Here is a 16,180-nt window from a genome sequence, read left to right as displayed (position 1 = left end):
TTTCCATTTCTTTTTCTTAATTTATTTTCTCTCAAATATTTTTAGGCCGCTAATTAATGACTATTCTCATCTCTCAGTCAATGTATAACTTTTTCTTTTCTTCATTCAAATAAAAGTAAAATAGAATGATCGGTTTGACAGGAGTTATTGACTACAGACAAAGTGCAAATCCCCGGGAGTTTATGTTTTCACAGTGTTTATTTATTTACATTTATTTTGCGTATTTAGTTCGTTAATTTGTGTGGCTATGTAAATAATTTATGAGTTAAAAAAAAAAGGAAAGAACAGAAAAAAAAAGTTTAGATTAGGATGAAAAGAGGGGAAAAATTCATTTTCCAAATTAAATTGATGAAATATGAGATATCATATAGTTTATTCATCAAGATTGGAATATTAAAAGGGAAAACTCGACCATCCTTCGTGATCAGATTAATTTTCTAGAGAGTTGACACATGCAGACAGTCATTTTCCATGGTCGTATGCCGGCACGCCTTTGCCCGTTTCAGACAAAAATGGGCCACAGTCCCACAAGGGTAACGTGACGTGTCAAAGTGAAATAAAAATAATTAAAAAAAAAAAACTAAAGCCACAAGTCACAGGACACGGGCTTCATGGAAGGTGTGGTGGTCAACAGCAGCAGCAAGAGATTAGGATTCGGATCCATCTAGAATTAGCGGTTACAACGCTGTATGTTACAGGAGAGCTTTATTTTTCTGGCCTTTCCCTGACTTCCTCTTGTCAAATGCCAACCGTTTCGATCCAGAGTTTTATTTGAAGCACGTGAGCCTTTTCCCTTTTTGATTGCTCAATGATGCCACGTATCACACCTTCAACGATTTTCCAGAACTTTCTATAAAAACCCAGAAAATTTGAAGTTAAATTTTTGTTCATGCGTTTTGGTTTTCTCTTTCAACGTTATTATTGGTTTAAGCTTGTTTGTCTCACACTATTATTTTTGTTCTTCCTAAAACATGATCACATGGGGTTGGGTTTGGGTCGTTATTGCAGATATGTACATTTCATGTTCCTTTTACTAGATCACAACAGGGAACTAAATGTTGCTTCACCCTTTGTAATAAAGGTAAGTAAGTCTTCCATCAAGTTTCGATATCAGCTGTTGAGCAGTGAATCCATCGTAGCGATCTTCATGTGCTGCGGTGCAGATTTCGATCATCTTTCTGGACATGTGATCTTCTTGGTAAAATGGCTGCTCAATGAATTCTCCAAGGGGCATCCACTGAGCATATAAATTAGATAACAGAACTCATTTAATCGGTCATCCAACGTTAACTAAGTTAGAGAGGAATGGCAGATGCTGTTGATGGCTATATTAGTGAAGCGAAACCTCGATTACCATAGCGTCTTGAATTTCCTTCTCATCGACTATGATTTCTGAAGAAAAGGGCTTTAGCATGCAGACGAAGAGCAAATCCGACTTCTCAAAAGCCACCCGATGGGCATGTCTATCAGATTTCACACAAAGTGATAAACCTTCTATAAGTGTACTGGTAGTCATATAATTATCAAAATTGTTACTATTTTCTTTTCCTTGAGTAAAAAAGAAGACCAACATTTGTTGAGTGGAAATAATCCAGAAGCAGTACTTTTACCTGAAAGCAACCATTTCCAGGAAAATTGTATCCACCTGCAAGAAGAGAAAATGATGATCGTCTGTAGAGCATGTGTACTAGTAAAGGGTAAGTTATAGACCACTCACACCAGTTTCTTCTTTCACTTCTCTTACAGCTCCAGAAAATATATCTTCATACTGGAGAGAAACCAAAAAGAACCACATCTTGTTATTTTCCTTCAGAAAACATTATTTCCCCCAAGCTCTACTAATAAACATAATTGACTATAATTACCTTACTGATATAGCCAGTAGGCAATTTCCATACCCCAGAGCAACTGCAAGGGCATTTCTCTTTCACCACGAGGACCTGTATGTTGTAAATTTGGCGATTTGTAGTGGGAGAACTGAAAAAAAAAACAAAAAGGAAAGGACAAGAAATCTGCTAGTAATTTTATTAATGACCTCTTTTTTGTCAGTGATGACAAATCCTGCTATGCCAATTTGATGAGAAGGGCTGCCAGGGAGCAGGCAAGGTTCAGCTGGAATCCAGTAAGTCAGCATAACATAACCTGGTTCTGCGTGGTGGTAGTCAAAACCCTCCTGGAAATCCGTGAACCCAGAAAACCTCAGTTGTTTTTGTTTTGTACAAATCTAAGGCACCGATGGATCAGATAGTTTTCTTTTGTAGATGCTGAGATTAATTATTGATCGTTAGTCCATCACCTGAATTGCAATTGGAACAAGGTCAGCTTGCTCTGACAATATCTTGAGCCATATACCCCTTTTCCCCTGCATTTTTCATTATACTTCCAAGTTATTATCTACTTTTATAATTTTAAAATAACTTCATAAAATTAACTGACACTATATGAAGGTTTGCACATGCTTGTGAGAAGATTCACTAGGGGGACAACTTGGCTATTGAAAGAATCAGATATAAGCAAAACTCCAAAGAAAGCAGATATTCCCTTCCTTGAAATTTTTAAGAGGGAAACATGCTAGGGTAAAAAAATAAGGTCCCTTTGTGCAAACTAATGTTTTAATCACTGTAAAAATTAAGTTGAGTGGCTTTAGTTGCTTAAGTATGTGTTTAATTATCTTCCAAAAACAGTTAGGTGAATCTGAGACTGTATGGCTAGAAATTTATGGTGTATGATGTTTCACGTATGTGCAAACATCTTTGACCGTCATGGTTAATGAATGCTCTGTCCCTGCAAAGGCATCAAACCTTCAGCTTCCAGTTGGTTAGAGAAGCACGAAGGGCAGATGCAAAAGCATTTGCACTTGAGGGTAAGCATTCTGTGTCGATGATGACCCCATTATACTCATCATCCCATGCATCAAGAAACTCCACTGCCAAGCCTGGTGATGCTAGATCAGGAGACATCATGCCGCCATTAATAGATGGCACATGACAGGAACGAAATTTGGCACTTGGGGACATTGAGAGTGACGACTTCCTCAAAAAACCTGAAAGATTCAATAGAACAAATAAATCATTGGTATAATGCGTATATGATGATCATGCGATTCAAAGTAGTAGTTTCCTACCGCTCGACGGCCCTGGCAAGATGCAATTCTGTGTCCATGAAGTTCTAGGCACTCTTAGAAATTGCTGGCAATAAAATCCTGAAGACTGCTGGAGACCCACCTCTGCTGCCATCATTTCCATCATTCAAGCGAACTGTAGAAAGAACTTCAACTTCAATAGTATATATAGCCATTAAAATGCCCAAATGTATGGGTCTGCCAAATAAGAAGAATTGAGAAGGAATAAATATCACAGAGAATAGAATCATCTTGGTGTTGGACAAGTAGAAGGAAGAAGATGGCAGCCGAAAGCTTTAGATACTATGATTGCATTAAATAATCTGAGCCTGCTATATATTTAAAAAAAAAACAAAATTCACATCATCCAAAATACTGTAGAATAAGTAATCTATCCTTTGTTTTTAAAAATAAAACACTTGCCAATGGCATGGACAGGAGCAACCAGTGCAACTTCCACTGTAGAAAGGATGAGAATATTCTATCCAATATTAGAATATCATGGACTTGTTCTGCCTTGTATTTTTTGAGATAATCCCTTGGTAACTTGTGGCTCTGTGAAGGAATATTAACATTTTTGAGAATTCAATATTCCGTTTTCGATATGGACACCTCTTATGTGGTCGTGTTGATTAGATATCAGAGCTTTGATGTAGTTGCACTTGCATCATGCATGGGATTGTCTTTCTCTGTTTTGATTCCCTTTCATTTTCTTTCATGATGTGTATAGAGCTTCACCTTGACGCTTTGTTGGTGATGGACTGCCTGGTAGTTGTTGGGCCATTAGAATATATTGTTCTCAAACATTCAAACATTCTGTCTTCACATTTTCTGTTAATTCTCGTGTTTATCTTGAATTTTCTTCAGGACAGGAATGATCAAACTTTTTGTGCCTCTTGGGTAACATATTAATGTAATTAAGACGAATGAAAGAAAAAGAATGCAGGTCGATATTCAAGCGGAATCATATGAGAACTGCTGTCAAATTTCTCATACTAGAATCAGCATAAGTATTGTGAAGAAATTTGGGTGCTTACGTTTCTTTTGTTCAATTGCTGAAGCAGAATATAAACTTCTGGGGAATCCAAGACCATAGATGGGGTTTTGATAAAGTTTGTTGGTGAATTTTCCGTTTAAACAATAATCCAGCATAAAACTGTTCAATCTAGGGTGAAATGGGTAAGGAGAGACGGTTTGCATGCATCAGTTTTGAGGTATATTTTACATGTCCTTTGGACAAAGGCCATGGAAGTCTTGTGAATTATATTGACTTAAGAAAACCAAGATGATGATAGACTCTAAGCCATTGATCAAGTTGACAGTTTTGCAGCAGAGGGTACGCAAACGATAACTTTCTTTGGGAAAAACTCTGCTAAAGGTTAGTCAGGGACGGGCCGAGCGTCCCTTTATCATGGAGGGGCCATTGGCTTTCAAAGTTTTTGAAATTTTTTATATATTATATATTTTTAATAATTTTTAAATATATAATTTTTTTATTAAATAATTAATATAATTAAAAAATAATAAAATAATTTTATAAACTTCATTTAATTTTATTCAAATTCTTAAATTTTTAAAATTTTTAAAATTTTTTCATCTATAGTTTTTGTTCTTTTTTGTTTTTATATTGTGAAATTATAAAAAAATAAAACTTTTTTTTTATTTTATTTATATTATTATTATTTATTTTTTTCAACTCTATTTTATTTGTTCATATATTTTAAGTTTTTATAAATTTTCTCTTTTAAATTTTTACGAATCATCTACTATATTCTTTTTTTTTGTTATATAAGTTATATCTCCTACTTGTCATAATTTTTTATTTTCTATTATGTAAACTTTATTTTTAATTATTTTAATTGTTAAAAATTAAAAAATTATTGTATATGTAATTCTCAAATATAGGTTTTAGTATAGCATTATTGGTTATTATTTAAAATTTCAGTAATATACTATTTTTATTAATTCTAATTATATAAGAAAAAATTATTTTGAGTATACGTTTTTAATATGCTTTACGTTTTATATTTAGTTGAAAGGAAATTATTTTAAATATAAGATGAAATTATTAATTATATATATCATATTTAATTATTTATATTTTATGCATAGACATAATGTTTTATTGAATTTTGTTTTTTCAGATTTTTCTTTTGAAAAGTATACAATTTTTTCTTTAGACATATGACAATTTGAAAGCATAGACTGTGTTACACCCTTAGTGTCTTTTATATCCTATTCATGGTTGTTCATAGTCCATTGTGTATTTTATTCTTCAGTGAAGATATTGACATCAAATTTGGTTGCAAGTGGTTCTCTTTTCATTAACCTTTTTATTTAAGTTTTTCTTTTTTTTAACTTTATATATTGTTTAATTCAAATTGGGTGCATTTTAATCATTGATTGTGTTTAATTAATCCATTTTGAGCATGTATAATGAAATAGTATAAATAGAAGGTATGATCCTACTATTAATTAAAAGACAACAAAATTTATTTTTTACTTTTATTTTTGAGGTTATGGATAAAGAAACTACAAATATAACGAATAAAGATCAATTGTGTAGAAAATTGAAATTTACCGAATATGATATTCCCTAATTAGTCGGACCAATGGAAGAGCATAATTTAGAGCAAGATAAGTGTTCAAACATGATTGATTCTAATATTAATATTATGATTTCAGCTCATGTAAATATGTTAGAAGAAATTATTCTAAAAGTTCAAATGGAATTTAAAACAGAATAAGATATTTATGATTTTTACAATAGATATGTCAAAAAAGTTTGATTTAGTATTTGAAGATCTAAAAGACATAAGGATAAGTATGGTAATTCAGTAAATAAGGTTTTTTATTGTTCTTGCCAAGGAACTCGAATAAACAATAAAAGAAATAATGCTATCAAAAGTCACCGTCCAGAAATAAGATTTAGGTGCTTAATTGTATTAAAATTTTTACGATATGATGGTAAATTACATGTTACGAAATTTGTTGCAGAACATTCACATGCATTATCTACAAAATAGGTATTTCTTTCTCACTACAAACAGAACTATGGGTTATATACTGGGGTTTAAAGCTTTGTTGGGATAAAGTCTTCAGGAAGGTCTAAGTAAAATCGGACTCCTTGCTCACTCTGCAGAAGATCTTCAATCAAAATTTGCAATTGGATCTGAAAATACAAATTATTAAGCACATTAGGGAGTTACTTCATCGATCTTGAGATTGTATTATACTTCGCATTCATCGTAAAGCGAATCAATGTACGAATTGAATGACCACCCACCATGACAATTTACCTTTAGGATTGCACATATTGGATTCTGCAAATCCAATATAACCACAATTTTATTTGTCTATAGTATAGGTGTTTCTCGGCCCAAAATGATGTAATAAGCATATTTATTTTCCAACAAATATATATAAAAAAGGTAATTAATCTCCCTCAAGCTGTTAAATTTGAAATCGTTGATTGCTCCTAAATATCATTGAAGCATAGTGTTGGGTTTTTGACAATAAAATTAGTAGACTTAAGAATCTTGATTTTATTCCTGAAAACTACAATAATTACTTATGTTCTAAAAGAACAAAAGCTATGAAAGTTGGAGATACTAATAGTGTCTTAGAATATCTACAAAATATGCGACATAATAACCTTAATTTTTCTTGTGTTGTATTAAGTTAATAGTGATTATCTCATTATAAATATTTTCTAGATAGATGGTAAGATGAAATTAGATAATCAATCTTTTGGAGATGTGATATGTTTTGATACCACATCTAAAAAAACTAAAGAAGGTGTTGACATTTTGCTTTATTTGTTAATATTAATCATCATCAACAAAGTATTATATTTGATGCAATATTGTTATATGATGAAACATCTGATACTTTTATAGCTTTCTTTATACTTAGTCTTGTAGAACTTACACCAAATACATTAGCATAGTGACATTATTTTTGTTTTTAAATAAAGAAAATTATCTTTAACTTAAAATAACTGTTTCTTGAATACCAAAATTTAGTTCAATTATTTAAAAAGGTTTAGTTCAATTATTTAAAAAGTAGAATAACAGTGCATTTGAAAGAGTGGCTTGAAATGTTAGTATCGAAGTTTAAAATTTTGCTTTTGTTTTAACTAAAAACAAATGTTGATTGATTATGCGAATCACTTGCTAGTGTCAGTGTTAAAAAGGGGTAAGAAAATTCACCTTTAATATCAAACACACGAAAATGAAAAAACCAATTCAAACCTCCCGCCGATTGTATGCCAATCAGACGGCTAATATTGATCATCCCACGACACAGAGACTTCCTTCATAGACGACTCAGATTGCAACCCTTCTCTTCTCTCACGTGTCTCGCGAAAACCAGCACTTGGCAATATCCTCATCGGCCAATCAAACCCACTCACTTCTGACGCAGAGAAAACATCAACGGCTCAAACCAATTCCTCTCATTCCCCACAAAAGCCTTCGGCGTCCAAACTGAACGGAGTTTCACAGCTTCCGCAGAATCTAGTTCTTCTCAGAGACCACCGATCACGATGTACCGAACCGCGGCTTCTCGCCTCCGGGCTCTCAAGGTCAGTGCGGTAATTTCCGAAACCCTAATTTACGATCGTTGTTGATTCGATCTAGCTATCGAAATGTCTCTTATCTCGAATGTATCGAAGCTACTTTAATTCGATTCTGCTTTGATTATTTAATCATGAGTCTTTGATTGCTTTCTTTTTTAGTCAACAGATCTGTTTCATTTTTTTACTCACTACTGATGCTTCGCTTGTTACTTTGATTTTTTAATTAAATATAATTATCTCTTTTGCTGTTACGAAATGAGAAATTGGTTTGATTGTTAACCGCAGCTTCGTGCTGCAGTTCGATTTTATTCGTTTACCGAGTGATGGTCTTTTTTTTATAAAAGAATATTGTTAAGGAAATGTATACTTAATCTCAAGAATATATTGAGTGACCAGACTATGTGGTAGAAGAAGAGTAATTTTTTTGATGGTTTGTTTATGGATGGTAATTTAAATTTCTTCATTGAAAGAAGCGGGGGTCCTGTTAGGAGAAGTACATACTGCAAAAAAAGATTACTAGTCCAGAAATGTGAATTACAGCCAGAAACAAAGGAGAGACTAGTGAGCTAGAATGTCCTCCCTTAATCCTTATTCATATAAAGTAACTGGTTAACTCAATTATTCACAATATCTGAAAGATAGTTAAGTCTAAGTGTCACTATTTTAGTGATGAAGCAACATATGCTTGGAGTTGGTTGTGGACTTTTTGCCATATTTCTTATTGTTTGTCTCCCTCTCCCTCTAAAGGTAGATATTAGTGGCCCTTGCAAGCCTAGGCTTCAACTGGCAGTGTCTTTCCTATTAGCCCGTTGGATTTCTGAGGATCAACTTCTGACCTCTATGTTGGTGAGATTTGCAATGCCTTTTGCTTGACCTGTTTAAAGAGCACTAGAAGAACATCTGCTGTCTTGTTTTGTCCAACTGATTGCTTAGCAAGCTGCCAGTATTAGGCAAAGAAATAGTCAAACAGTTTAATCTGTATGGTGAAGGAAGCTTGTCCGAGATGAGTCTGGTCATCTCTGCAGTTATACTTAAGGAAGGCCATGCCTTAATAGTTTTCTTCAGCTCCAGCTACAGTTGTGGATGGAAGCCTGCCAAAAACTTTTATTTTTCTTTTATTGATATTTCTTCTTCTGCTTGTTTCATTTATAATTGTTTTATTTGTTCGGGAGGAGTTTTCTTAAACTTCATCAAGTTATATGTAGTAGCTTCAGCTGGAATATTGTTGTGAAGGTAGCAATTGTAATGGGTTATTAATGTTAAGCTGTTTCATGTGCATTTTTTAAAATTGATTCTTCCGTTGTGATTTATCTGGTAAATTTTTTTTTTCACATATTGATGGTCTGACTGCTTGGAAATCTGCCATGTTCTGAATGAAAATGCGAGTATAGGGTAGCACATGCCGTGGAGTACCTGCAAGGTTTGCAAGTTCAAGTGCTGTTGCTACAACTTCATCCTCTTCGGGTGGCTTCTTTAGTTGGCTGACTGGGAGTCAGTCCAAGTCCATGCCACCCCTAGATTTTCCCCTACCAGGTGTTGCCCTACCAGTTCCATTGCCTGATTATGTTGAACCTGGTAAAACAACGATTACAACTCTCCCGAATGGCCTCAAAATTGCTTCAGAGACCTCAACGGTATGTATGGTTATGCTTCTTGTGAAGAACATTTTCTTATATAAGATCTCTTCTCTTAAAAGAGTAATTTTCTAATTCATTGAGGAACTGGCAATTTGATTATGTTGCCAAGCAGAACCCTGCAGCATCAATAGGATTATACGTGGACTGTGGTTCAATCTATGAGTCTCCAGTCTCATTTGGGGTCTCACATCTGCTTGAGCGTATGGCCTTCAAGAGCACAACAAACCGCAGTCATTTGCGTATTGTGAGGGAAGTAGAGGCAATTGGTGGCAATGTGCATGCTGGAGTTTCTCGGGAGCAGATTGGATATACCTTTGATGCTTTGAAGACTTATGTTCCTGAAATGGTAGAGCTGCTTATTGACTGTGTGAGAAACCCTGTTTTCTTGGATTGGGAGGTTAATGAACAGGTAAATCGTCTTAATCTTGTTGTTTTCATGGTAAATAGTTCTGCAGTTTCAGATTAAGTGCCCTTATGAGATGACAATCCATTTTGTCACCTTCTGCAGCTTCAGAAATTGAAAGAGGAAATCGCTGAAGCTGCAAAGAATCCTCATGGTTTGCTTTCAGAGGCCATTCACTCGGCTGGTTATTCTGGTGCATTGGCTAATCCTCTTTTAGCCTCAGAATCTGCCGTAAATTTATTAAATGGTACAACTTTAGAGGATTTTGTTGCGGTGAGTCTAAGAAAACTTTATCCAATATGTGTTCAGTGCCAATTGTGTCTTTGTAGTTAAAATTGTAGCTGGTCTTTGATGTATCCTTCTCGATAGTAAGTAAGCTTGGTTTACTATGATAATATTAGGAAAATTTTACTGCTTCACGGATGGTACTGGCAGCATCTGGTGTTGAACATGAGGAACTGTTATCCATTGCAGAACCACTTTTGTCAGACCTTCCCAATGTTCCTCGCCCTCAGGAGCCAAAATCCGTGTATACTGGAGGTGATTATCGTTGTCAGGCTGATTCAGGGGTATGTATCAAAATACTTAAATGAGTTTTGCTTTTATATTTTTTCCCAGTCTGAGTTGGTAATGATTTTCGATTGTAGGATCAAACTCATTTTGCTCTTGCATTTGAACTTCCTGGTGGTTGGCACAAGGAGAAGGAAGCTATAATTTTGACTGTTCTTCAGGTTTTCAACATTGGATATCTCTATCTGCTCAATGTTCTTGTTCCTACCTTGTTTTAATTTTTAATATTGTTCGTAAAAACCTTGCTAGGATTGTACTATATTGCTTGATTAATATTTTATTGTATTTTTTCATTCTCCCTGCTTAATACCATGATTTCAAGATAGGAAGCAATGATAAATCTAATTATCCTGTAGATTCTAATGGGAGGAGGTGGATCATTTTCAGCTGGCGGCCCTGGAAAAGGAATGTATTCAAGACTATGTAAGTTAATCTTGGTGCACACTCTATCGTTCAGGATATGACATGTAGAGTGCATCCCTTCATTTACAAAATTCTTCCGCAACTAGACACTCAATTTCTTTTAGTTTTTTAGCCATGTTGTTAAAAGTTAGCATGAAAGTATTCTTGTTATATTGTGAGCAGATGTTCGTGTCTTGAATGAGTATCCACAAGTTCAGTCATTTTCAGCATTCAACAACATTTACAACCATACCGGCATGTTTGGAATCCAAGCTACTACTGTAAGTCTGCTCTTCAACCTTCCCTTGCTGATTATAGTATGGCTCTCTATTCCTATGTCTATCTTTGTCTACCCCCATATGTTTTCATGTAGCAAGAGCTCAAGTTGATATCTTAACTTTCTTTTATTCTTTTTCACATTGTTCTGCATAGATTTATTGGGTTCTTTTTTTTGTTGAGTTGTTGGAAAAAGGGATTTTTGGCTTCCAAATTTTTTGTTCCCCTTTCTCTCTCTACTCTTCTTTATGTCATTCTTATTGTCTTTTTTGGCTCTTCTCGTCGGGCACTTGTGATGTTCAAGCCACTTTGTTTGGCCAAAAATTATTGGAAAATAATGTCTTCAGTTCAGGTTTGATGTGTTATGGGGGGTGTTGGAGATCATATTTCCTTTGGTAGGCTTCAATTAGTAAACTTTTTGGATAGAAATGGAAGGTTGTGACTTATGACAGCAATGAGAGACTAATGCTGTCATCTTCCCTGTATAATCATTTTTTGTTCAGTTCTATTTGCTTTTCAACTGTTTATCTCTTTGAAACTATGATTGTGGTGAACTATGCCATACATGAGCTTTCTTCTCCTTGTGCCCAAATGTAATTATTTTGCAAGCTCTCTTTAGATGGTGTCTAGGGGGGTTCTGGAGATCATATTTCCTTTGGTAGATTTAAACTAGGAAACTTTTTGGATAGAAATGGAAGGTCATGACTCATGACAGCAATGAGAGAGTAATGTTGTCATTTTCCATGTATAATCATTTTTTGTTCATTTCTATATGATTTTCAACTGTTTGTCTCTTTGAAATTAGTTATGATTCTGCTGAACTATGCCATACATGAGCTTTCTTCTCCTTGAGCCCAAATGTAATTGTTTTGCAAGCTTCTCTTTAGATGGTGACTCACATAATTAAATCTTAATTTGCTAGCTGATTTTCATGCCAGCTGTCTATTTGTTAATGCTAGCAATTGGCAGGTTACATGACCTGCAATTGAAACTTTTCTTAGTGTAACCTATTGGCATATATTATTACCTACCTGTTCCCTCAACACTTTTATTCTTGTCTCTTTACTAAATTTATTCCAAAATTCTGATTCTGTGGAGACCGTCTGCTTATAATTTCTGCATCATGGTACTACTCTTGATGATACTTATGTTTTTGGACTCAGGGTTCTGATTTTGTACCAACTGCCATTGATGTAGCTGTAAAGGAGCTTATTGCTGTTGCAACACCTGGACAAGGTTGGCTGCTCTTTATTTCAGCAATTATTTTGTCTTTGCTTGCAACATTCACTCAATGGCCTGTTACTGAAATGCTTTTCATGGTGTTCTTTGCAGTTGACCAGAAACAACTAGACCGTGCTAAACAGTCAACCAAGTCTGCCATTTTGATGAATTTGGAATCCAGAGTATGTAAACTGTTTTCTTTAGTTTCTTGATTGTAGATGAATTTGATTATGCTGGTAAAGGATTCATATTCTCCAGCCAAGTGTTGCTCTTGTTTATGTAAGAGGTGTTCTCTGCAGATGGTTGCTTCAGAAGATATTGGCAAACAAGTCTTGACATATGGTGAGAGGTATGACTGTTTCTAAGCTTCTTAGCATTGTCCTTTGTTATGATGGGCTATGATGCTGCCAATTAGTTGCTTCTCATTAATTTCTACATCTATATCTGTTTGCAATTTAGGTTTTTTGTTTATGAGAAAAGTATAGTATGTTATTTTTCTTCTTCCTAATAAAATCATTTTCAATTTATTAGGAAACCTTTGGAGTATTTCTTGAAGGCTGTTGATGATATTACACTGAAGGATATTTCTTCAGTAGCCAAAAAGCTTCTATCCTCTCCTCTCACAATGGCATCGTATGGAAATGGTAGTTCTCAGTCTAGTTAAAACATAAAAGACTGGGTTTCAGTTGTTTTATTAGATTGCATTTTTTACTAACTTATTGGTTTTGCTCGGGTTTTGCAGTCATTAATGTCCCAAGCTACGATTCAGTGAGCAGCAAGTTCAAGTGAAAAATGAAATTGCTTTCTTGTGTCAAATATGACGGGGCATTTAACTGGTTTCCACAGTGTTGTGCATCTTCATACCTTTTGAGTTGTTTTATAACAAGATGCGGTTGAAAATAAGGAGTTTAGGTGCTTCCATTTTTAACAATAAATTGTTTATCCCAAGCAAGTAACATATTAGCGAAATAGCTTCTGCAGACAGTGGGATTCGCATGTTTTCTGCTGTATTCCATGAGTTTTGATTATGGGTCATGGTTGGGAAGAAAAGTCACCATATTCTTTTTCACCTTCTGTTTCGCCAATTACCCAAAGCAATTCAACAATGGTCTCTACTTAGAGCCGACATTTTGACCAGAAAACTTTTGGTGTATATGTTAGAACATGTGCCTATTATGGCACAATTTTCAGGTTTATTTGGTACAACTTACAGCTCCCTATGCCGATTTGATTTTCTGCTTTTTCATCTCGTTACATGCTTTGAAGAAGTATTATTTGAAGGCAAGATTGTATTTTTAGCTATAACCTTAGGCCCAATATTCCAAACACACCGTTCATGGAGTCCGAGTCCCTCAAGAGAGTTTATATGGATGTCGTGTTCAACTATGATGGAAGAAATTAGTTCTTAATAATTATGTAGTGCACATGTTCGGTTAATATGGATGTTACGTGACCAAAACTCTTCTTTGCTGGGCAATATATTTCATTTTTACCTCACAAGTGCTGAAGTATAAATTAATACAGGTATGTATCATCATGAATGGTCGTGCTGTGCTCGCAACAATGGGTTTAATTAGGGACTGGAAATGATGTCGTCACCGAACTAAAAGCTATTTCATTATTCTTGTTATGTTGAAATAATTGCTATCACTTCCTCTCTGGTCTCTATTCTGTGTATCAAAATATGTCAACTGATCAGCTTGTAAATCAATGCGTAAGCCTTGATCATTGCTCGACGTCTGAAAGAAAATATCATTAGAATTCTGATCTGATGTAATAAAGATTTATTAATTTAATTTCGACAAGATTAAACAATGGCAGAAATCCCGATTATAATTTCTTTAGAAGGACAAAATGAATCTGACTAATTTCCGTGGTGGGGGTGAATTTGTGAAGAAATAACATGGAAAAGTGTATAAGGTCAAAAGTCAAAACAAAAAAGATGGAGTGGAACAAAAGCAAGGGGCCAAAATTAGATAAACCTAACATCTTTACATTAGGAGCACAACCCCAGCTCAAATGGCGAAACCTTTCTTATGATTTAATGAACAGAAATTGGTGAACACTCTCTGTGACAGTACCATCCTTCTCAATCAAATTAAGTTGGTCAGCAGCTTATATCCTTCTGTCTTTTCTTTATCTTCTCCTTTAGGTTAAACCTTATTTACCTTCTTTTCTTTGTCCCCCCTGACCTCGTGGCTTGGTCTTCTTGAATTGCTTCACATCTGATCTTCTCCAATGTGTCCTTCTCTTCTCTTTTCTTTCTTTGCCACTTAGATATTAAGATCATTTTGCACATGAATTAACAATATTTGGTGAAACATTTCTGTTAACCAGGTACGCACTCAGTCCATTGGTTGCAATCTTTGTAGAGAGTGGAGGCTGGCATTGGTGGGCAAATTGTGCTGCACAGTGTATATAAGCAAATTAGCAATTATTTGGGTCCAAACCCAAAACATTTTTTGTGCCTTTCATTCTCCAAAGAAGCTTATCTCACGCGTCTGAACCAAGTCCCCAAAGGCAGCGATGCATGCCTTTGTTGTCTGAACGAAGGACCTTTATTTTGTAGTTGCCCTTTGGTCAAGAAAAGAGAAAACCAATCACTTAAATAAGTTTGATATCATATCCAACATGTCACCGTAATCCAATCATTACACTGATTTTATTTTATTATTACTATTACAATGATCTTATCACCGTAATTTTGAATCATCGTATTTGATTATCAATAATTAATTATTAACATTTAAAAATAACTATATTTGGTATTGCTGAAAAAAAATCATATATTATTTGTTTGGAGTACCAAAATTATCATATTGTAATAGCTAGAAAAGCTAATATTTTAATTTTGTTTAAAGATAAAAATTTGTAAAATATTAGTAAATGTTTTATTTATTTCATAAGGTGTAACTAAATTATTAAATTAACAACTATAAAAATATCTCTATTAATATATAAACTAACTTCTAGTAAAAAAACTTTGATAGAGAAAATTAATGAAACTAAATCTATTAAAGTTACAATGAAAGAATGTACTTTTTTTTTAAATTTGATACAATAAATATTATTATGAAAAGTTAAAAAACTTAATGTATAAAGTGCCCTGAGAGTTGTTCCAGATTAAAAAGAATAAAAAAACCTTAATGTATAAAATAACTACAATTTTCTGAGGAAGAAAGTTTTTTATTTGCATAATGAAGAGTAATATTGACTATAGTTAATTTTACAAATCATTTCATTTTGGTGATAAAAGTTTCTGACACTTTGTTAATACAATGATTTAATCACTCTATACCGGAATCAGTGGATTAAAAAGAATCAACTTGATATAATATCAAATTAACTAATTTCTATTTAGATAATAGCACCATTGGTTTAAGTTACATAATGGCAATTTACATCATCAAAGTAGCAATAGGAGTTGTATGACTGAACATTCAAATATTTGATTTATTAATTAGTGTATGATCTTTTTACTTAAAGAGTATGAGTTCAAATCTTTTCCTTTAAAAAAAATTGCATGACCAAATATATATGAAGTCTTTCTCATTTCACAACTTCAAAAGGACTCTACCCATATTTGTGGGACACAAATATAAATATTGGCAAGTGATTAGGCTTTAGAAAGATTCTGGCTTTATCCATCTATATGCTTAACACACTGCTAGTTTTGAGAATGCTTGTTTACACAGAGCAGTTTATAATTGCAAAGCAAAGTCCATTTTGGTAGTGAGAGATCTTTTTAGTACAGAATGCCAAAGAAAAAAAATAGAGAGTGGGGGCATAGGAATGTCAACCTTAATTAATTAACTAAGCATTATCATCTTAATGCACCATAGTTGATTACTGACCGTACAATGTAGCCTTCTGCCTCATTTCTTATATTAAACCTCTTTAAGGCTTCCGCTTTAACCTTTCTTTTTTAGTGAATGCTAGTGTATCAAACAGTCTAAGTTAAATCCAGCTCT

The 16,180-nt window shown here is 33.9% G+C and overlaps 2 protein-coding genes across 3 annotated transcripts; one reads left to right on the top strand and one right to left on the bottom strand.

Moving 5' to 3' along the window:
• Positions 1–1,324: 1,324 nt before the first annotated feature.
• On the bottom strand, positions 1,325–3,236 carry LOC110411062 (nudix hydrolase 8-like). Its single transcript, XM_021421072.2, has 8 exons — positions 3,125–3,236; positions 2,802–3,043; positions 2,297–2,362; positions 2,036–2,173; positions 1,866–1,940; positions 1,718–1,768; positions 1,611–1,645; positions 1,325–1,463 (listed from the first exon to the last, which is right to left on the bottom strand). Exons 1-8 carry the CDS (start codon positions 3,234–3,236, stop codon positions 1,331–1,333), a joined length of 852 nt encoding a protein of 283 aa, XP_021276747.2. The 3' UTR covers positions 1,325–1,330.
• Positions 3,237–7,458: 4,222 nt separating this feature from the next.
• LOC110411193 (mitochondrial-processing peptidase subunit alpha-like) lies at positions 7,459–13,443 on the top strand. 2 transcript variants are annotated; one of them, XM_021421239.2, is made up of 13 exons: positions 7,459–7,706; positions 9,092–9,334; positions 9,450–9,746; positions 9,846–10,013; positions 10,142–10,309; positions 10,388–10,471; positions 10,667–10,733; positions 10,896–10,993; positions 12,152–12,224; positions 12,321–12,391; positions 12,509–12,558; positions 12,741–12,853; positions 12,952–13,443. In XM_021421239.2, the coding sequence occupies exons 1-13, from the start codon at positions 7,668–7,670 to the stop codon at positions 12,996–12,998; spliced, it is 1,518 nt and encodes a 505-aa protein (XP_021276914.1). In that variant the 5' UTR covers positions 7,459–7,667; the 3' UTR covers positions 12,999–13,443. The 2 variants fall into 2 exon arrangements, with proteins under 2 accessions (XP_021276914.1, XP_021276913.1); XM_021421238.2 differs by having other exon boundaries at positions 7,459–7,715.
• The last annotated feature ends 2,737 nt before the right edge of the window (positions 13,444–16,180 follow it).

The sequence above is a fragment of the Theobroma umbraticum genome, unplaced genomic scaffold, assembly GCF_002168275.2.
Source record: "Theobroma umbraticum cultivar Fairchild unplaced genomic scaffold, ASM216827v3 scaffold_56.0, whole genome shotgun sequence".
Lineage (NCBI taxonomy): Eukaryota > Viridiplantae > Streptophyta > Magnoliopsida > Malvales > Malvaceae > Theobroma > Theobroma umbraticum.
This window is presented reverse-complemented; position numbering and strand designations above follow the sequence as displayed.